The sequence below is a fragment of the Monodon monoceros genome, unplaced genomic scaffold (assembly GCF_005190385.1).
Source record: "Monodon monoceros isolate NGI ecotype Baffin Bay Population unplaced genomic scaffold, NGI_Narwhal_1 Super_Scaffold_3, whole genome shotgun sequence".
Lineage (NCBI taxonomy): Eukaryota > Metazoa > Chordata > Mammalia > Artiodactyla > Monodontidae > Monodon > Monodon monoceros.
Window position 1 is genome coordinate 101,486,910 of NW_021703780.1, and position 23,034 is coordinate 101,509,943.

Genomic DNA, 23,034 nt, shown 5'->3' on the forward strand with positions numbered 1-23,034 from the left:
GGACCGTGCTCGGTACCGGGTGAGCGCGGGAGCAGGCACTCCACCTGCTGCTGATGGGAAGAGAAATCGGGCCACAGTCTGGAGGGGAACGCATGAACAAAAAGCTGTGAAGACAAACACCCTGATCCTATCACTTGTCTTCCAGAAACGCACGCTAAGACAACAATTAAGGAAGCTCATGACGATTCAGTGTCAAGGGTTCTCGTCAGGGCACGGCTCATGGGACACTCCTGCTTTCACATGGCAGGGGCAGCCCGTCCACACTTGGGATACCAATTCGGCCTCAAAGCTGAAGCTGGAGAACTGTTTGCTGCCTGGGAAAGACGTGAGTAAGTGAAACCGCAAGATCTGTACCCTCGAATTCCATTTTTCATAAAAGCGTATCTTATCTGTTTCTATATGGGTAGAGAGTCCAGTAAGAGACACACCAGAATGTCACTGTGCCCAAACTCTGGGTTGATAATGGAGTTATGAATTTTTTTTTAACTTGTTGCGTGTTTCTGATTTTCACACAATGATACTTACTACTAGCGTAAATCAAAACTATGGGGCTTTTTTCATTTCCTTTATTTTTTTGGTGTCCAGGTGAAGTGCTACTGCCAGGAAACATGCCTGAAGTGTGGGCACTGACCCGGAAGGTCAAATCATTGCATAACAGATACGACCCAACAAGACCACTGTACTGAAACCATTTCCACACCCCAGCAGACAGCTGCTGTGATGATCTGGTTTCCACAAATTCACTCCAGACGAACAGTAACGGAAGTACCGTGAGGGAGGAGCTCACACAGAGAAGGAGCGGGTCCTGAAGCAGACACCTCAGAGCTGAGAGCCACTCTGCCACCAATCACTAGCACAACCTCAAACCACCCGTGAGCCTCCCTAAGCCAGTCGCCACCGCCATGAGACAGAGATACTCAGGCTGCTTTTACGGCTGCATCAGGTCGCCGTGAGGGAAAAAAAAAAGAACTGTATGTGACGATGACTGAGGAAACATAAGCACTTAGGAATGCCCCTACTCAAGGCCATCATTTCATCCCCCTTTCTGTTAATGGCACCTTGATTCTCCTCTGGGGGGCCCTCCTCCCCTCTTCTTGGTCCCAAAGTGTGGGGCCGTGGGGACTCGGGACCCAGATTAGACCAGACCAACGAGCCTCCACCTGAGTCTTCCCCAGAAGTGCTGGGGCTGCTAAGTGACAGGAGGACGACAGCAGAGTGATGGAGGGCCTCGCTCAGCTACCACAGAGAACGACCGCCTAAGAGTGAACTGACGAGCGGACGCAAAGCACGATGGCCTGAGGCAGCTTCTGATGCCATTTCAACACCTGGACCCCACGTGCCTGGGCCGGAAACAACCGATCCCTTACAAGCCGATACACACCCCTCTCTCACACAGGTCTGTGGGCCTGTTTGAGTTGCGGTTCTAGGACGTGCCAATCCCAGAGAGTTATCTCTTGTCCTGTAGCACACTAGGTAGCTTGCTCACTGGGAAGATGAAAGCTGCATGCAGAGAATGTTACTAAGGAGACTGGAAAGTGAAAGGGGCGAGGCGGCAGCAGGGCAGTTTTGGGATGGAGAGGTAACCTGGGAAACTATTCCGAGTCACTAACAGTTTTCCATGAATTAAATGATCAGGCTTCAGGCTGGCTTGATTACCTGGGAGAGTGGTGATTTACGTTCCATTTCTTTTCCCTACTTTGTAGAGACCACCCTTCCCACCCGAAATGTCAGAGAATCATAATATTTTAAAGCTGGAAAAGACTTCAATCTATCACTCCCATGGTCTCACTTTCAGATGAGGAGACTGAAGGCAAGATTAGAAAAGGGACCCACACAAGGTCACGGCCCTCATCACTGGCCAGGCAGCTGGTCTGCCGTCGGGCCCCCAAGGATCGCTGCTACAGGAGGAAAAGGTGCCAGCTCCAGTTCTTCCAGGCCCAACGAACTAGAAGGAGACGCAGAACAGAGCTCCAGTGACAATCAGAGGCACTGATTCCTCTCTGACACACACCACCCATGTGCTCTCAGGGCAAGACCTGCTCGGGAGGCCCTGACCCCAGACTCGGCTCTGCCGCACACAAGCCGTGTGACCTCGGGCAAAGCTAACAAGCTTTCTTGGCCTCAGTTTCACCACGTGTGAAGCAAAGACAGTAAGCGCTGCCTTGCTGACCCCACAGAGCGGCTGTGAAGTTCGGTGAGCTAAGCAAAGAGAAAACACCATGAGAAAATGGTGGTAAGTCCTACACAAAACCTTAGACGTTACTGCTGGTCTCTAGTAAAACTGCTGAGCTGAGAGGCAACACGACAGGAAGAGCCAAGGCTCTGGAGTCTGACAACTTGGCTTTGAACTCTGGTTCTTACGCTCATGGAGCTGTTACCCAAACTCCGTTAAGTCTCAGTTTGTCCACTGGTCCAGTGGGAGTAACAATACAGACTTAACTGTTTCTCTGAAGATTAAAGGAGGGAACACTCTACAACACCTGATTTGGCGCCTGGCACAACTCGACATTCAATTCCCAGGTCAGATGTCCTCATTATTAAAGAGCTTGCCCTGAGGCTGGACCGTCTGCAGCACGGCCCCCAGCCCTCACAGCCACTGCTGCACGGAGCGACCCCCGTCCCCAGGGGCCTGCTAGGTTGGCACTGAACTCTGGGCAGACTCCCCACCCTGGCAGGCCCTTAGCAGGCCTCTCTCTTGGTCCCCCCGACCTGAGCAGCAAACGCCACGAGTGATGCCCTCCCTCCTCCCAGAGACCCCTGGCGGGAAGCCTCTGACTTCCCAGGTTGGGAGCAGAGGGCGGGGGGGAGCGGCACACACGATCCCTTCCTGTACAAATCAGCCCCACAGCCTGAACGCTTTGCCTCTGTCGCGTCCTCAGAGCACAGCATCGTGCGCTGTGAGAAGACGGAGGCAGGAACAAGCAGACTGACCTCAGGGCCATCGCCAGCACAAGGACGTCCCCACTGGCGGATGAATTAGGAAACGGTGTGCCTTCCATCCAGCCCAGGGCCTGGTGAGAGGTACACAGACTGGACTTCAGCCCCTGGGCCAGGGCACCACCAGCCCAGCCACCTGCAGTGGCCCCGTCACCTGGGGGAGCTGGAAGAGCCTCTCAGAGGCCGCATCTCTCCAGATAAGTGCTGAAGCAGGACACAGCCCAGCAGGCAGTCGGGGTGGAGAGGAACACGCTGAGCAGGTGGGACTGGGTATAAGGGCGTCGCGGGCTCGGGGGATGGGCCTGAGCCACCGTCAGTAAGAAGACACTGATTCTCAATGCAGCCCCATCGCGCACCAGCACCAGCGGTGACCTTGGGCAAAGCACTTAGCGTCCCCGTGCATCAGTCCTACGTCTGCCATGCAGGGCGGACAACAGGCTAATGAGACGATGCAGTCGCAGGAGGGGAGGAGATGGGGCCGGGGGTAAGGCTGGGCCAGACTGTCAAGGGCGTTCTCTGTAGCGCCAAGACGTTTGGCCTTTACTCCCTGGCCCCCTTTCTGCACACATCTCCTCGGGGTGTTGGAGAAGACTGAGCTGAGGAAAGGGCAGGACGGTGGGCAAACAGAGCAGCAGGAAAGGAGCAAGGACGAAGCCCTCCCCGCCCCCCACCCCCAGGGCATGCACGTCCCCAGCTATCAGGCGTGAACAGCAGACACAGGAAACACACCCGCATGGAGCTGGCATGAGGACCTGGCCACACTCAGTGAGCCCCCGAGAAGCCACTGGGAGAAGAGAAACGACATGAGAGAAAAAGAAGGGGGGATGCACGGGGGTGGGGCAGTGGGCAGACGAGACGGAGCCCATCCAGGCCCAGGGGCATCCCACTGGGATCCGAGGACAGGTGGCACACAGCTGCTCCCTCCAGACCGAGGCTCTCGAACGATGACAGCTACTCTCACACTAAAATCCCAAGAGTCTGGACAAAAGGGAAGACCCCAGTACACAGCACTGTCTAGCGCGAGGGGAAAGTGCACTGCTTTTCAACGAGGAGAGGACAGATTTATCAAGGAACGCTGCTGTAGCTACAGGCCTGCTACATGGGAAGATGAACTCGATCCTCACCCTACACCACAACGCAAACAGATGACAGCTGGCCACAAGTTACAAGTAAAATTTAAGCTGAAAAAGAATACAAGAAATAAACGAGCGTCTATCTCACGGAGGGACAGGCTTTTCTAAACATGAAAAACACATGAAAACATTCTAAAAGAAAGACTGTCCAAGCTTATAAAAATCCTCACTTATGTATGTCAAATGTTACTATAATAAAAATAAAATTACTAAACTGGAAAAACATTTTCTGTTTTTGTCAAAAGGTTGTATCCTTTTTATAAGAAGATTTGTACAGTGATAAAAAAATTAAAGCCTCAATAGAAGAAAAAGGAAAAGTAATAATAGTAGCTAATATTTTCAGAGTACTTAACGATGTGTTGAGCACTTTAAACGTAATATTGCATTTAAACCTCAGGACACTGTGATACTATTTCCTACAAGACAAAACTGAGGCTCAGGTTGTCACCTGCCAAAAATCACATAGCTACTGAATGGCAGTGCTGGAACTTTGGAATCTGCCCGACTCCAAAGCCTGCTCTTAATTGCCTTGCTTCAAATAAAAAAAAAAGATAAATGGTCACAATGAATATAATATACTCAGTGTGTACGGGTTTCACTTACACATGCTTCAGTTAAAATTTACTAGTAATCAAAGACCATTATAATTTTGCCTATCAAACTGACAAAAATCTCCAAGTGACAAAATTCAGTGATGGGAAGGGGTCAAAATCTGGCATTCATTTCCCTCTCTGACGGGTACGCAAACTGGAGCAACCTTTCTGGAGGTCACCTGGGAAATACGGAACAAGAGCCTGGGCAAAGATTCTCATCCTCTGTGCCAGATACACCCCACTCCCAGGCGCACTGCCCACCCTTCTCCACCCCGTCCTCTGCCCGGGGACCGACCCAGTGAATCACACGAACCGGGACACATCCCTGCTTCCTGCCTGGACTCCTCTCCACAGAGGCAAGGGAAGGAGAGCAACGGGGACTCTGGCAGGAGACGGGAGGAGCCAGAGGCCGGGCATCTATCTTCCGCTTTCTTCCCCGTCACCTCACTGCGCGTGTCAGGACCACTGCTCCCCACCCCTCTGTCCTCGCAGGCTCCTGTCATGTGTCCCTTTCTTTGTCCCTGGGGTGTGGGGCGCTGAGCGCTCCTCTGCTGGCAGCCCTGAACTCCTCTGGGTTTGCCATCCCCTGGTAAGTCCACTGGTCTATAAATAAACCTCCTTGGTCTCTTCTGGCCCCAGGCACTTCGGGATCCGCGGGGCCCCGGTGCAAACATGGCCAAGCCCAAGAACCACACCACGCACAACCAGTCCCCAAAATGCCACAGAAACGGCATCAAGAAACCCCAATCACAACGATACGAATCTCTTAAGGGGGTGGACCCCAAGTTCCTGAGGAACACACACTTTGCCAAGAAGCACAACAAGAAGGGCCAGTAGAAGATGCAGGCCAGCAACGCCAAGGCCGTGAGTGTGCAGCTGAGGATATCAAGGCTCTCGTAAAGCCCAAGGAGGTCAAGCCCAGGATCCCAAAGGGCCGCGCCCGCAAGCTTAGTCAACCTGCCTACACTGCTCACCCTAAGCTTGGGAAACGTGCTCGTGCCCAATCGCCAAGGGTCTCAGGCTCTGCTGGCCAAAGTCCCAGGCCAAGGCTACAGCGGCAGGTGCAGCTGCGGCTCCAGTGCCGGCTCCCAAGGGTGCCCAGGCCCCCACAAAGGCTACAGAGTGGAGGCCTTTATCTGCCAACGTGAGGACAGAAGGACTGGTGTGACCGGTGGGCTGCTGTCTGCACGGGGCTGGTGTCCTCCTGTTATTTGTACAAATAAACCTGAGGAGGATCTGTCAAAAAACAAACAAAAAAACAAACCACAACCTCCTTGGATTACCTGACTTTGATTGTGTCTTCTGTTTCTGGGTGGGACGCTCATTGATACATCTTTAGACCTAGCAATCTTACTCTAGAAATTTATCCTAAGGAACAATCAGAAAAGTTCAAAAATATATAGGGATATCTGTAGTATCATTAAGACTGGAAACAAACTAAATATTCAATAACAGGGAACCATTTCATACTGAGGGTCATGACCTACATGAAGAAACACTACGCAGTCATTGAAAACCAAGTTATAAAAGATAGTTAATGATGTGAAAATAAATTTCAGAAATATTTTAAGTGGAAAAAATGATTCCAATCTGCATGTAAGAGAGATTGGAGGGATGTACCCCAAGCCACTAGCACTAATTACCTTTCAGCTCTGACGCCACGGGCGGATTTTCTTCCTTGTGTTGTTTTTGTATTTGTCATATTTTCTACAGTTTTCATGCATTATTTTTGTACTTACAGAACATAAGTCCAAAATACTATATATATATATATATATATTTGTGTGTGTGTGTGTGTGTGTGTGTGTGTGTGTGTGTGTGGTCCGCGGGCCTCTCACTGTCGTGGCCTCTCCCGTTGCGGAGCACAGGCTCCGGACGTGCAGGCTCAGCAGCCATGGCTCACGGGCCTAGCTGCTCCACGGCATGTGGGATCTTCCTGGACCGGGGCATGAACCCGCGTCCCCTGCATCGGCAGGCGGACTCTCAACCACTGCACCACCAGGGAAGCCCCCAAATACTATATATTTAAAAAAGGAAAATCAGTGCTAAATCCTGGAACACCCCAACCCCACGCATGTGCACACACAGTCTGACAGTCCAGTGCTTAAAAACCGGCTCCTGCCGGCCAAGAACGTTCGCACAGCTGCTGTAGCTGGAAGCACGGCGAGCACGCCCTGCTGCACCTGCCATCAGCCCACAGCTGCGTGCGCTGCTGGCTCCAGGCCTCGGGCTCGCTCTGTGAGCCAGACCCCAGCTCTGGTGCAGGGCCGAGGGAAGGGCACCTAGAATGCCTTGTGGGGCTCTAAGACCCAAGGAGGGACACGGGATCTGCTGACCTCCAGGAACCTTAAAGAGAGACAATACAGCACAGAAGAGGGAAAAGACAAACAAAACCCGAGACCTTGGACAGACCTCGGCTTGAATCAGGACTGATCATCTCGACAGCTGTATGACCTCAGGTGTGCTTGCTTTCACCTCTCTCAGCCTCTGCTTTCTCATGTTGAAGACAGGGATAACATTCTTTATCTCACAGCCTATAAGCAGTACACTGAATTACATGACCACAGAAGTAAATGTTACAAAAGTAAAAAGGGCCTCCTGGGCCAATAAGACCCTCAGAGCCCAGAGACCGGGCTTTGAGGTGCAGGTGGACAGCAGAGGGTGAACGCGGGTCGGGAGGGAGAGGGGATGATCTGGCGGAGGAAAGGGCTGTTTGGCACTGTGCCAGGCCTCCTGGCGGCTGTGAGCAGCCCACATCTTAGGGGAGAGTGCTACCTGCAGTGGGTCCCAGGTCCAGACTAGAGTCGTTCAGCACCTCCTCCTCCTCCCAGAAGTACTGCGGCGGCTGCAGGATGCGGGACTCTTCGCTCTCTTCGCTGGCGAAGCCAGAGCCAGGGGCTCCCAGGCCAGTCCCCAGTCCCATGGCCTCGCTGGGCTCCCCTGAGTCCAGCGGCTCCAGGCCAGTGGGCAGCAGGAGGTCCAGCAGGGAGGTGGAGGTGAGGCCCTCTGGGCCAGGCTCCTCGGACCCGGCTGCACACGTAACCAGGGATGCTCCTGCACAGACATGAAAGCCGGTGGTTAAGAAGGAAGAGCGGCACAGGGTTGAGACCCATCTCCAACAGCCAAGAGCCCAGGGGTGAGGGTGGGGCTTCAGGGACACTCCTGACGCCAGGGGGCTGCGAGGGGATTCTGAGATGCTGTACTCATCTCCAAAAGGCCAAACTGCTTAGCCTTCCTTCCCTGGAGCAGGGGCAAAGGTGAGACGGGGAGATGGGCGGGAGAGAGGGAGGAAACATTTGCCGAGTACCCACTCTCCACCACGCTGTGCGGGCGCAGGGCAGCGGAGAAGGGGCCCTGCTTCCCTGGACCTTGTGGGCACACTGTTCCACAGGCTCCTATCCTAGGCTGAACATTTTCCAAAACTGCATTAAGAATGTGATCTGTGCTTCAGCAACACACAGTCTTTAAGACCATGTGAGAGACTTCCTGGTGGTGCGATGGATAAGACTCCGCGTTCCCAAAGCAGGGGGCCTGGGTTCAATCCCTAGCCAGGGAACTAGATCCCACATGCATGCCACAACTAAGAGTTTGCATGCCACAACTAAGGAGCCCATGTGCTGCAACTAAGGAGCAGGTGAGCCACAACTAAGGAGCCCTCGAGCCACAACTAAGGAGCCTATGAACTGCAACTAAGGAGCCTGCCTGCCTCAACTAAGACCCAGCACAACCAAATAAATAAATATTTTTTAAAAAAACCAAAAACCATGTGAGGTCACAGGTCAAACTCATCCAGAGCTGGTAATGATACGTCTGTTTGGAATCTTGGACCCCTCTCTCCTAATTTACAAAACAAACAAACAAACAAAAAACAAAAAAATAAAGGGCATCTTTTTTTCCTTCTCTCTCACTCCCATTCACTAAGAACAGGAAACAGCCCTCTTTGCTGGTTTCACAATGTCATTACTAATTACACAAATATCACTAACTTGCTGTAAGTCTTCCGGAAAGCTGGGCCTCAGTCTCCTCATCCAAAAAATGAGGAAAGTGGGTGAAATGACCTCCAAATTTTCTTTTCCAAAACGAACATTCAGTGATGTAGGAAAGAGGGAATTTCGGGACTTATTTCCTACTCTGCACCTATAGCGCACTATGACGTGGCCGAACAGCAGTTCATAGAAATTTTTAGTGATGTTTAATAATAAAAATAAACAATAACACTACTGGTGCCACGTGCTAAATGCTTTCTAAGCGTTATCTGAATTTTAATCCTTATAAGCACCTTATGAAGTAGTAAACCCTAAGCTTTTTGTGTGCCCGCACAATGAGTGGCTGCTAAGGAAGACAAGGGCTTTTCAGACTCAGAAATGAGTTCTATCAAAAACAGAGAACAGGGCTTCCCTGGTGGCGCAGTGGTTGAGAGTCCGCCTGCCGATGCAGGGGATGCGGGTTCGTGCCCCGGTCCGGGAAGATCCCACATGCCGCGGAGCGACTGGGCCCGTGAGCCATGGCCGCTGAGCCTGCGCGTCGGGAGCCTGTGCTCCGCAACGGGAGAGGCCACGACAGTGAGAGGCCCGCGTACCGCAAAAAAAAAAACCAAAAACAGAGAACGTGTCTGGGGGGGGACGGAGCCTTCGTATGCTACGCACCAGCTGGACAACACAGGACCATGAATAAAACATCTCGTAAGGAAAGCAGTCCGGGGTACAGGGAAAGGGGCGTAACAAAACAACAAGCGTGCTAAAGAGGATTAAACAGGTCTTGAGATCAGACACAGCAAGAGTGCGTGGCGCAGGAAAGCACCCGGCTTCCTGGCTGAATGACTCCAGGAGTACGTCTGCCCCACCAGCACCCTGGTCTCCTCATCTGTAGAGCAAGACAAGAATTCCGCCAGCCCGCAAAGGCCACCCAGTGGTCAGCTCCGTGCAGCGTATAAACTGCACTGCAAAAAGCACACTGCAGTCTACAATCATAAGTATCATGAAGGATAGAGAACCTGGACATTCTCGGCCAAGAAGAGAATGTTTAAGAACGACAATGATATCTTCAAATGCGTTAAAACAAAAGGCTGATGTGAATAATAAAGATCAGTTATTCTATGTGACCTGAAGGAAAAAACTAAGACTAATGGGAAGAAACATAGACGGCATGAGAGTCTCAAATAGCCTTTAACAAGAAGCTGGTGACGCGTCAGGTCACCTGCACCAACCCGCCTAACTCCTACTCCTGCTTCCACCCTCAGCTCAGAGCAGCCGCCCGGCCCCCATGGTCTCAGCTGGGCACCCACCACTACCATCGCCTCTGGACACGTCACAGCACCTTCCTCACTGAACTGTCACAGACCGCCTTACAGCCTCCCTCACTCAGCAGCGAGCACCGAGTCCAGCGTCCTGTGTCAGCTTCACCTTTGTTCTGCCGGGGCCTCGACAGTCTCTGAAATGTCACAGGAGCTCAAGACATGTTTGAGAGCGAATAAATCAACACCCTTTTCTTTTACAGATGAGATAACTGAGGCCTCATGACACTAAGGTCAAACAAGCAGCCAGCAGAAGCACTGTAATTAGCTCGTTTCTCCTCACAGAAAGGTCCTGCAGGTGCTCCGTAAAGAGAGGCCAGAAAACTACTCTTTATGTGCCCTTCCTCCAAAGGATATGTAAGGCAGAGAGCACCCAGGATGGCACGGATGCCTCACAGGACTTAAGGAGCAGGGAAACAGGCCAGACCTGAAGACTGAAGACACCCTCTCCTCCCAGCACTCTGCTCAGGGTCCCCACGAGAAACCCAAACCATAGGGTGGCTCCTCTCCTGAAAGACCTCAAGTTGGTAAAGTGGCCCCCTATATTTCACAAAGAAGCCCCTTTATTTCTATTTCTGCACAGACCCTATGTTTGGAAATAGTTCGTCGATCGACGGTACTCAGGTTAAGAGGTACTTTCTAATTTTTAAGTAGTCAGAATCATATAATATTGCCAATCAGATATGCTGCTAATTAGGACCTACTTTGGTTTCAGGCAGGCGGCAGTATTGTACTGCAGCTAACATCTGCATTAGACTTTCACTGCTCAGAGGAATGCGGTCCCCCGAGTTCCCATTCTGTGCCACGTACTGTGCCAGGCCCTCTCTGGAGACACAGAAATGAACACAAGACAGCCTCTGCCCTCAGGGAAATAACCACTGTTTGGAAAACATAATGCAAGTTTTATATAAAATACCAGCTGATACAACAGGTCCACTTTCAGACTTGGTAGCCTCAGGGTTGGGGGAACCAAATTCTACAAGACAGGAATCTGGAAAAACTCACGCAGTCCAGGAAAAAAAAGGCAATTGATGAGAAATAATTAAATGACAAAAACTGTACAGGTTCCCAGGGCACCAGAGCAGCCGTCTTTGAGACGGCCAAGAGGTGAAGCTCATTATCTACCTACTGGGAAAGACATTACTTCAGCCGTTTTAGAAAAGCACAACTGACTTGAAGAATTCTTGGAAGTTTACCCTCCACAAAAGCGCTGGAGGATCAAGCACACGTTGCCTCGTCAAAACCCGACAGGTGTCTCTGCGAGCTGAACCAAGGTTTGATGGGAGAGGAGTCGCAGCCACATGGGCCTCGGTCCTGCTGGCCAGACCAGCCCGGACCGCAAGGAACCTGCATGTGCGCTCTCAGGGGAAGTCTGACCAGCAGTCCTGTTGATTTCCCGCCTCTGGGGATAAAATACTTTTTAGTCGGTGAAGCTCTCTGCGCAGAGCACTGTGGTGCGATGAATTCGCTGGGTCTATTCCCGACCATTTGCATTAGGTGGGGTCCCCATTCTCTCAACCTCTCTCCTCCACCTGTCACAGTCTGTCCTTGTCTATCTTTCCCAACAGTCTGATAGGAATTAAAAGAGGTTCTGATAATGGTGCTGAAAAGCTGTGTGTGAAAACAAGCAATCTGGTTTTTCATTCTTTCTGCAATAAACATTTCCATTTTCTTGAAGTTCCTTTTCCCTCTGATGACTATTTTTCTTTTATATAGACCTTGATATTTTCAAAAGCTTTCGCAGTGGGTAATTCTTTAGGTAATTACGAGAGATTACTTATTTTCAAGCTTGCCCACCGAAACAGTGGCTGAGACCTAACCATTCCGTGTATAATTGCTTTTGCATTGAACGAATAATTTGCCTTCAGACCCCCACCTGATTTTAACTTTCAGAATTACACTCCTTGTGATTTCTTTTTTCCTCTAGCACCTATAATTTTCTGCTACTTCCATCACTCCCAGTGGAAAGGAGAGAAAAGAAGGCACGTGAAAAGGATTTGGAAATCAGCCTCAAAGAACTGAAAATCTGACCCGAACGAACTCAGAACCAGGTGAAGGAAGCAGGCTTCTATCTTAAGGGGGTGGGGAAAACAAGGCCTCTCGATAATCCCCATGTTTTATCTCCCCTGCAATCTGCTCTTGATCCCAACACCCTTCTCTGATTTCCACCATCAGCCCACCCCACCCTTCCCCGCATCAGCAGCTCTGAAGTGCAGGGATCCCTAAGCCCTCGGCAGACACCCATTTGGGAGCTGCCCGGCGGCATCTGTCACGTGGCCCACACCCTGGAGTGGCAGCTGTAACAGAAATGGTCCAGCACCACCACCCTACCACACACACACGCTTGCATGTCTGTGTGTCCTTGCAGGGTGCCCACACTACGGTGTGCAAGGGAGACACGCTGCTGGACACATGCCACCCAAGCACAGGGGTGATCACAGGCACATGGAGAGCGCGCCCCAGGGGGGGAGGCGGGAGAGGGGGTAGACGGAGCCAAGCTGCCCACAGTGATCTGTGGCTAGCCAGGAAGAGGCACCGTAACAGCTGGGCATGGTCCTGACTCACTTCGTTGGCCAGTTCTGGGGTGGCTGCCACACAGAGAAAGAATGGACAAGTAGTACTTATTTGGTGAGCCTCACCTTCTTCCATAGAGGACTTAAGGTATGCAAGGACAGAGGTGGGGCAGCGACTGAGACAAACACGGATGCCATTTGTCATGCACACCACCTGTGTCCTTACTCATCCTGGACTGATGGTGCAGAAGGCGTCCCCTCGCTGAGCTGGGCGCAGGGATGCGCTCAGGGGCAGTGGCCCTTCCCCGGGATTTTGCACCACGGCCCAGGGCAGTGGCCGCTCTGCTGTCACCATCAAGCAGAGACCCACCCCCCCGCCGGCTGGGACCCAAACACACACACACACACACACACACACGTGTGCACCACGGGCCCGCGGGTTGACTGCACGGGGAGCGCCGCGGGCCGAGTCCGCAGGACGGGAGCCAACGCAGGCACCCGGGGGGCGGGCGGGACCGTACGCGCGGGCACACCCCCCCAACGATACCCCCGCCCCGGAGGGCTCGCCGCGCTGCCAGGACACGTCCTCGTGCGACCCGCCCCGCACACGCCGCTCCGTGGCCGTGGCCTGTCCCCCCGCGCCCCTCCCCCCGCACCTTCACACCTGCCGTCACCTCCGCGCACGTGCCGGCACCGCGCTCGCCCCCCGCGGCCGTCACCACAGTGCGGGGCCCCGCGGCCCTCTGTCACCCGGACACGCACCGCGGGCCCCCGCCCCGCGCCGTCGGCAGCGCCCGGACCGCGGGCGGCCGCCCCGCCCCGCCGCCAGCCGAGACCGCCTAGCCCTTTGTTGGCGCGGTGCTGCCCAGCGCGCGCCCGCCGCCGCCCGCTCACCTCCGGCCAGCAGCAGCAGCAGCGGCAGCGGCAGCGGCAGCAGTGGAAGTGGCAGCGGCAGCAGCGGAGTCTGCCCCGGGGCCCTCAGCAGCCTGCCCATGGTGCCGCGTCGCCGCTCCGCAGCCGCCTAAGCTCCTCAGGGCCGCGCGGGCGGCTGCGGCGGCGGCGCGCGCACGCCCATTGGTCTGCGCGGCCGTCGCTCGCGCCGCCCCTCCGCCCTCCACCGGCCAATCAGCGCCGCGGAGGCCGGGGGCGGGGCCGCGTCGCCGGTGCCTCGCGCCTCGCACCTCAGACCTCGCGCCTCTCAGGCCCGCGTCCACCTGGAGCCCGGATCGTGGAGGAGGGGCGTGGCCCCGGCGCTGAAGGCCGCGCTCGCGAGATTACGCGCGGACCCGGCGCGGAAGCGGTCGCCCACCTGTGCGCCCCGGACCCTATCGCAGCGCGGGTCCTCAACTTACATGAGGGGTTAGTCCCTAGGCCGCGCCGGTGGACGCAGGGCTCATTAACCACAGCCAGAAACGCATGCCTTTCTAAATAACTCTAGGGTTGCGGGGTAAATCACAAGATAAATGTTACTTTGTTTATAAATTAATGACATTGAGAACGTTGCGTATCAAAATCCGTGGGGTGCAGCCAACAGTTCACAGAGGAGGGTTTATAGCCACAAACACATTTATTAGAAGACAGGCAGTAAAAGTAAGCGAAGTAAGTATTCAACTTAAGAGGCTTTAACACACACCTACACAGAGGAATCAGTAAGTTTCTATCGTTGAAATAACAAAACCCCAGTAGAACTGACTGCTAAAAGCCTGAGAAAGATGAATAGAGCACACAAATCTTTAGCATCCAGAAAAGGACATAAGTGAATACCATTAGGAATGAAAAAGGGAAAAAAACTACAAACAAGACGATTTTAAAATTATAAGCAAAACTTGACGCATATCAATACAAAATTTAAAGTCTAATTGAAATGGATACTTTTAAGGAAAACACAAATTACTGATTCAAGCAATAGAAAAGCTAAACAACCAACAATGGGGAAAGATAAAAAGATAATTTAAAAATTCTCCTCTTAAAGAAGACAGATCGCTCCTTGGAGTGAATGCATTCTGTCAAACCTTCAAGAAACAAACTCCTCCTGAACAAAGTTAGAAAGCCTCCCAATTCACTTTCTGAAGTTGGAATAACACAAATAGAAAAAAAAACCCTAAGCCAATCTTACTAAACACAGATGCAACTTTCACAAAAATATATGAGCAAGGTGATTGCTGCAATGTATTAAATACGTTAATATGCCATGATTAAGTGGGGCTTACCCTAGGGATGCAAGATTGGTTGAGTGTTAGAACCCTAACCTAAACAGACGTTTCTCCAAAGAAGACATACAGATGGCCAACAAACACATGAAAAGATGCTCAACATCACTAATTATCAGAGAAATGCAAATCAAAACTACAGTGAGGTATCACCTCACATGGGTCAGAATGGCCATCATCAAAAAACCTACAAACAATAAATGCTGGAGAGGGTGTGGAGAAAAGGGAACCCTCATGCATTGTTGCTGGGAAGGTACATTGATACAGCCACTATGGAGAACATAAGATTCCTTAAAAAACTAAAAACAGAATTACCATATGACCCTGCAATCCCACTACTGGGCATATACCCTGAGAAAACCATAATTCAAAAAGAGTCATGTACCACAATGTTCACTGCAGCACTATTTACAATAGCCAGGTCATGGAAGCAACCTAAGTGTCCATCGACAGAGGAGTGGATAAAGAGGATGTGGTACATATATACAATGGAATATTACTCAGCCATAAAAAGAAATGAAATCGGGTCATTTGTAGAGACATGGATGGACACAGAGACTATCATACAGAGTGGAGTAAGTCAGAAAAAGAAAAACAAATACGGTATATTAACGTATATATGTGGAATCTGAAAAAATTGGTATAGACCATCTTATATACAAAGCAGAAACGGAGAGAGACGTAGAGAAGAAACATATGGATACTAAGGGGGAAAGCGCGGTGTGGGAATGGGGGGGGATGAATTGGGATATTGGAATTGACATATATACACTATTGATAGTATGTATAAAATAGATAAGTAATGAGAACCTACTGTACAGAACAGGGAGTTCTACTCAATGCTCTGTGGTGACCTAAATGAGAAGGAAATCCAAAAAAGAGGAGATATATGTAGGCGTATAGCTGATTCACTTTTCTGTACAGTATAAACTAACACAATATTGTAAAACAACTATACTCCAATAAAAAAAAAAAGAAAAAGCTACTCACTCATTTCTCAGCATTAAGAGGATCAGTTTTTTTAAAATCTCAGGAGGGAATTCCCTGGAGTTGCATTGGTTAGGACTCCACACTTCCACTGCACAGGGCACGGGTTCGATCCCTGGTCAGGGAACTAGACCCCACATGCCTGGCAGCAAGGCCAATAAATAACTAATCTCTGGAGATGCCCCCCCCCACCATTGGCATGCAATGAAACAGCCTCTACTCCTGATAAAAGGGACAAACAAAAACTTTAGAAGCAAACAAGAAATAGAAGGGAAGGAAAACTTCCTTAATTCAGTAAAGAGTATCTCCTAAAAACGTACAGCAATCATCGTACTTAGTGAAGAAACATTAGAAGCATCCCCATTTAAGTGAGGAACAAGAAAAGGACTATCATTACCACCACAAATACTGAATATTCTGTAACAAACAATGCAATAGGCTTGATAGAGGAATAAAATGAGATAAAAATTTGGGAGAAAATTTGGTAAAACTAATTATTTGCAAGCATACCTAGAAAATTCAAGACCATCAACTGACAGACTAATTGAAAACTAGTACGATTTGAGGAAGATTTCTGGATATAAAATAACATATAGAAATCAATAACTTTTTAATACATCATCAATAACCAATTAGAAAATATAGTAGGAAAAAAGATCTCATCCACAACCACTACTGAAAGCCAAGAATAAACCAAATAGAGGTATAAAGTCGAAATGAAGAAAACGCTAAAGCTTCATGTAGCACCAGAACAGAGGGGGAAATGTATCTTGTCCCTGAACGGGAAGATTCAGTGTTGTAAAGATGTTACTTCTTCCCCAGGGTAATCAACAAATGCAATGGAATGCCAACAAAAACCCCCAGTAGAATGTTTTGTGGAATTTGACAAGCTGATTTAAAAATTCACCCCGAGGGCTTCCCTGATGGCGCAGTGGTTAAGAATCGGCCTGCCGACGCAGAACACGTGGATGCGAGCCCTGGTCCAGGAAGATCCCACAGGCCGCGGGGCAACTAAGCCCGTGTGCCACAACTACTGAGCCCTCATGCCACAACTACTGAAGCCCGCGTGCCTAGAGCCCATGCTCCGCAGCAAGAGAAGCCGCTGCAGTGAGAAGCCTGCGCACCGCAACGAAGACCCAACACAGCCAAATATAAATATAAATAAATAAATTTATTAAAAAAAAAATCATCTTGAAGAGAAAATACTCAAGAGTAATAGAAATTTTGAACAAAACACATACAGAAATTAAAATATTGTGGTACTGAATCTGGAATAGATGCATGAACAATGAAATGAAAGAGAGGTCAGAAACAGACCACTGTACACATGAAAATGTTTTACAGAGGAAGCTTTTCAACATGGTGGAGAACAGATATTCATTCAACAGTGTTATGTCAATTAATCTGAAAATATAACGTTAGATCCAGATTTCACATCATACCCATTAGACTGAAGTACTAAATCTAATCATTTAAAAAGTTGCTTTAAATATTGGGAAGTAATATAGGTCATTTATTAACCGAACACAAAAGGCATAAGGGAAATGAGATATACCACCACATAAAAATGAACACCAAACATTAAAAGAAAAATTAATACCAATTCTTCATAAACTCTTCCAAAAATTAGAAGTGCAGGGAACACTTCCAAACTCATTCTATGAGGCCAGTATTACCCAGATACCAAAACCAGACATAGACGTTACAAGGAAAAAAATCGCAGACCAATTATCTCTTATGAACATAGATACAAAAACACTGTACAAAGTATTAGCAAACCAAATCCAGCAACATATAAAAAGAGTCTTATACCATGGCCAGTGAGATTTACCTCAGGAATGCAAGGTTAACATTTAACATCTGAAAACCAATTCACCCTATCAATAGAATAAAGGCCAAACCCCACATGATCAGCTCAATAGATGGAAAAAAAGCATTTGACACAATTCAACACCCTTCCATGACAAAAACACTCTAGAAACTAAGAACAGAAGGGATTCTTCCTCAACCTGAAAAAGGGCATGTTACCCCACTGCTAACATCATGCTTAATGGTGAAAGACAAAGCTTTCCCCCAAGACCAGGAACGCGACAAGGCTGTCTAGTCTTGCCACTTCTATTCCATGTTGTACCGAGGTTCCAGCCAGACAAGTAGGCAAGAAAATGAAATAAAAGGCATCCAAGGGTGGAAAGGAAGAAGTAAAACTACCCTCATTCATAGATGACATCATCTTGTACACAGACGATCCTAGGTTTTCATCCACTAAAAACACTATTGGAAAAAAAACAAAACAAAACACTATTGGAACTAATAAATGAGCTCAGCAAGGTAGCAGGATATAAGATCAATATACGAAAATCAAATGTATTTCTATACACTGTGTGGTAAGCGGGATCACGGCTCCCCAGAGATGTCCCTAATCTCCAGCACCTGTGAATACATGACCTCACGTGGAAAAGGAGACTTTGCAGATGTGATTAAGTTAAGGATATGGGATGGGAGATGATCCTGGATTATCTAGGTGGGCCCAGTGTAATCACGAGGGTTCTTACAATGGAAAGAGGGAGGAAGGAGAGTCAGAGTCAAGGAAAAACAGGACAACAAAAGACGAGCTCAGAGTGACGCAATTTCTGGCCAAGGAACGCAGGGATCCTCTAGAAGCAGGAAACGGCAAGTAAAGGAATTTTCACCCAGAACCCTGCTGACACCTTGATTTTACCTCAGTGAGACCTATTTCAGACTCCTGACCTCCCAAACCGTAAGATAATAAACTTGTGTTGTTTTACGCCACTGAATTTATAGTAATTTGCTATAGCAGAAATAGGAAACATACAAACTGCAACAGAGTGAGAAAATCCCACTTACAACTTAGAAATAAATCTAATAAACACGAAACTACAAACACTGCTGAAAGACGTGAAAGAAAACCTGTGTAAGTGGATGGACATTCCATTTCATGCATGAGAAGGAATGAAATTGCTAAAATCGTAATCCCCAAGTTGATCTACAGACTCAATGCAGTCCTCATCAGAATTCCTCGTGGCTTCTTTGCGGAAACTGATAAGCTGATTTCAAAATTCACAGGTAAATTCAAAGGGTCCAGAATGACTGAAACAATCTTAGAAAGAAAAACAAAGTTGGCACCAGCACAAAGATAAGCATATCCTTGGAATAAAATTGAGAGTTCAGAAATAAACCCTCACAGTTATGGTCATATGATTGCCAAGGCAACCAATGGAGAAAGAAGAGTCTCTTCAACAAATGGTGCTGGGATAGCTGTACATCCCCGTGTAGAAAGTTACACCCCCTATGTCACACCACATGCAAAATTTACTCCAAACGGATCAAAGACTTAAATGTAAGAGATAAAACTATAAAACTACTTGAAGAAAATATAGGGGTATATCTTCAAGACCTTGGATTATGCAATCGTTTTTGAAATGATACCAAAAGCATAAGCCATAAAAGATATATAGATAGGAGCTCGGGGGCGCAGTGGTTAAGAATCCGCCTGCCAATGCAGGGGACACGGCTTCGAGCCCTGGTCCAGGAAGATCCCACATGCCGTGGAGCAACTAAGCCCGTGCGCCACAACTACTGAAGCCTGTGCGCCTAGAGCCCGTTCTCCACAACAAGAGAAGCCACCGCAATGAGAAGTCCGTGCACCACAACGAAGAGTAGCCCCCACTGGACACAACCAGAGAAAGCCCATGCGCAGCAACAAAGACCTGATGCAGCCAAAAATTAATTAATTAATTAACTTCCTTTAAAAATGGAAAAAACTGTGCTTCAAAGGACACCATCAAGGAAGTGAAGACAACCCACAGAATGGGAAAAAATATACTCGGAAATCATAAATCTGATAAAGGACTTGTGTCTAGACTACATAAATAACTCATAACTCGATAATAAAAAGACAACCCAATTAAAAACAACGGGCAAAAATCTGAATAGACATTTCTGCAAAGATACACAACTGGCCAGTAAGCACACGAAAAGACGCTTAACCTCATTAGCCATCAGGGAGATGCAAATCAAAACCAAAGTAAGAAGCCACTTCACAGGCACTAAAGATGGGCAAAATCAAAAAGACAATGTGTGTCATACCGAACTCTCAGGCACTGATGCTGGGAAAACAAAATGGTGCAGCTGCTCTGGAAAACAGTGCGGTGGTTCCTCCACAGCGAAACACAGGGCTGCCATATGACCCAGCAATTCCACTCCTGGGGACATACCCAAGAGGAGAGAACACACGTCCACACAGCAAGTTGTTACAGCGATGTTCACAGCAGCATCATTCACAACAGTCAAGTGCTCACCAATTGATGAGTGTATAAGTGAAATGTGACATATCCCTAAAACGGAATGTTGCTCAGTAATAAAAAATGACGCACTGACATATGCTACCACAGGGATGAACCTCAGAAACATTACGCTAAGAAGCCCGTTGCAAAACACCGTATATCGTATGATGCGATGTGTATGAAATGTCCAGAACAGGCAAATCTACACAGACAGAAAGTACATTTTGTGGTTTTCTAGGGCTGCGGTAGGGGTGGGAGAAAAGGAAGGGGAGTGAACGTTAACGGCTATGGGTTTGGTGGGGAGGTAATAAAAATGTCCCAAAACTGATTTTGATGATGTGCTAAAACCACTGAGCCGTACATTTTAAATCATCTTATTTAACCATATCTCAATAAACCTGCTACTTAAAATAACACAAGTCCACAAGCATACATTTTATAGTCTTTATAACGCACATACAGCAGTATGTAGTAACCGTATACTTAAAAGTTTTTACCTGTATATCACACCTCCTGGTATCTTATTTTTTCAGTCACAGTTATCTTTCAGATTAATCCATTAATAAACTTATTGTATGAATAAAAACTTTTAATTGTTCAATCCTAAAATATACCAAAGGAAAACCTTCCCTCGATCCCGTACACTTTGCCAGCTGCCCCATCTCACCGCTCCCCTTCAGAACGAGACTTCTCAAGTTTCTATGCGTACAATTTCCGCTTCCTTACCCACTCCCACCCTCTTTATTCTACTCACGCTGCACTGACACTGTTGGTCAAGGTCACTGTCAACCTCCGTGTTACCACAGATACCGGATTTCAACTTAAGAGGCACATTTACAACTATTTCCAACAACTCTAAACTGGGACGTTTTACGGTTTGACGGCATCCAGCCCTTCTAAATGTTAGCATTTTTGCCTTAGTAGCATATTAAAATAATGGTGATTCTTGTATCAGGTGGCATCTGACATTGGATGAAACACGGCACAGGGGACAGATCTGTCGTCTCACCTGACCTGAAGCTGTCTGGGTCCCAGTTGACCTCAACCTTCTTGAAAGGTTTCCCTTTCCTGGCTTCAAGAATAATCCCTCCTCTAGTTTCCCCCAGCACCTGCCCGTTCCTAAGCGTCCTTTGCTGGTTCACACGACGGGCACTCAAGCTTCCAGCGGCGATCGCCTCTCTCTGCTCTCTGCAGGGTGATTACACCCAGCCCCACGGGGACACCTGTTGGACCACTACAGCTCGTGCTCAAACCTCCACTCAGCAGCCCAGACTCAAACCTGCCCGCCAAGTTCCCGTTTCTCCTGGGACGTCAAACGCATTTCCAGCCAACTCGTCTACATGAAGCTCCCGGTTTTCCCCTGACCTCAGCCTATCTCTCAGGCCAGAAGCCTGGTCATCACCCATGGCTGCTTTTCTCCCAGTACTTCTTATTCATGAGATGCAAAATACACCTAAAATAGGTCCACTGTCCCCGTCCCCTGGTCCAGACCACCGCCATCTCTAGGCTACACCCCATGCTCCCATTCAGCCCCTCCATTACTCTCTCCACTCACTTCCCTGTGGCCGGAGAGGACCTCCCTGTAAAACACGTGGGACCAGCTTCGTCTCCTGCTTACAAGCCTCAGGGCCATGTACTGCAGTCAGACTCAGAGCCTTACTGGACCTGTGTGATACTGTGATAGAGTAAGAAATATATATTCTGGTCTTCATCCCAGCTCCTGGCCAGACTCTAAAAATACCTTTGTAATTTCCTAAGTGATAAGAGACACTGATAGAAGCGTCTTTTGTAGTAAGATCTGGGTTTTATCCCTCGCTCCAGAAACAGCTCTGGAGTAATTTAGGTGAAAAGAATGTCTTCGTTATTCTTAACAAGACCCTTTTGACCACTCCTAAGTTTGTTAAGGAGGTGAATTTTGGAAAGCCCCTAAGGAGAGGGCCTAGTTGCCAGGGGAACCAACCAGCTGATCAGAGGGCTGGAACCTGCCCCAGGCCCTGGCCTCCTGGGAGGGGAGAGGGGCTAGAGGAGGAGCTAATCTAATCACCCATGCTGATGATCCGACTAGCATGCACGCCATGGTGAAGCCTCCACAAAAATCTGAACTGAAGGGGCTCAGAGGACTTCCAGGCTGGTGACAAGGACACATCCACACTGGGGTGGTGATGCACCCCGCTCTCCATGGGGACCGAAGCTCCTGTGCCCGGGACTCTCCGTCTGGTTGTTCATCCACATCCTGTAATATAGCCTTTGTAATAAATCGGTTAATGGAAAGAAACTCGCCCTGGGTCTGGGAAGCCGTTACAGCGAGTTACCGAACCCGAGACGGGGCGTGGGAGTCTCTTATTTGCAGCCCAGCTGGACAGAGGCGCAGGTGAGCTGTGGCTGGCGTCTGAGCCGAACCTGTGGGGTCTGCTTGGACTCCTGTAGTTGGCGTTGGAGCTGACGCCCTGTCTGTGACCGCAGACAACCGGACAATGGGTTGGCGTGAAAATGCACACGTGAGGTGTTGCATACGCGCAGAAAAAGCTTTCCTTTCAGCCTGCAAGCCCAGCCTGCCTGCTCTGCTTCAGCCGTACCCACTCCCGCTTGTGAGGAGCCCCTTTAGGGGGTCACCTCCCCCTAAAGCAGGCCCACAGCACCGATCCTTCCTCCCGGCTCTTCCTTACCTGCTGACTGGAGTCCATCTGCCCCATCGCGCCAGACACCACGTCTGACGTGCTCTTCAGGCCTGGCAGCCGCACGGCAGGCTCTCCAGGATTTGGGGGAGGAGGTGAGTGAGGCATCAGACATACCGTGTCATCAGACGTCCGCAGGGCTTTCACCCGAGTCCTCACCTTGAAAGGTTCCAGAAGGCAAAACCTGCACAAGAGGGACGATCCAACGCGAGGAGACACTTCCGCTCCGTCTCGGGTAAGAAGCAGGAAGACCCAGAGGCGTGCAGCGCCCCGGGGGAGCTGTCAGAGCGCGGCTGTGCTAGGGCTAGCAGGGCTGCTCCCTCCACAGCCTGGTCACCTCCAGCCCCTCTGGGTGTACAGGTCTGTCCCGAGGTCCCCTGATTTCACGG

At 49.4% G+C, this 23,034-nt stretch overlaps 1 protein-coding gene across 2 annotated transcripts in view; it reads right to left on the reverse strand.

The window, feature by feature from the left end:
- PODXL2 (podocalyxin like 2) overlaps nt 1-22,150 on the reverse strand; it is a 40,576-nt gene extending 18,426 nt beyond the window's left edge. Inside the window, exons 1-2 of one of the 2 annotated variants that reach the window (XM_029241759.1) lie at nt 22,015-22,150; nt 7,439-7,717 (exon numbers count right to left, since the gene is read on the reverse strand). In XM_029241759.1, the coding sequence (XP_029097592.1) occupies nt 7,439-7,717; nt 22,015-22,150 (415 nt within the window). Of the gene's footprint in view, nt 1-7,438; nt 7,718-13,363; nt 13,478-22,014 lie in introns of those variants that run through there. The other variant, XM_029241760.1, reaches the window with a different exon arrangement.
- Nucleotides 22,151-23,034: the final 884 nt, after the last annotated feature.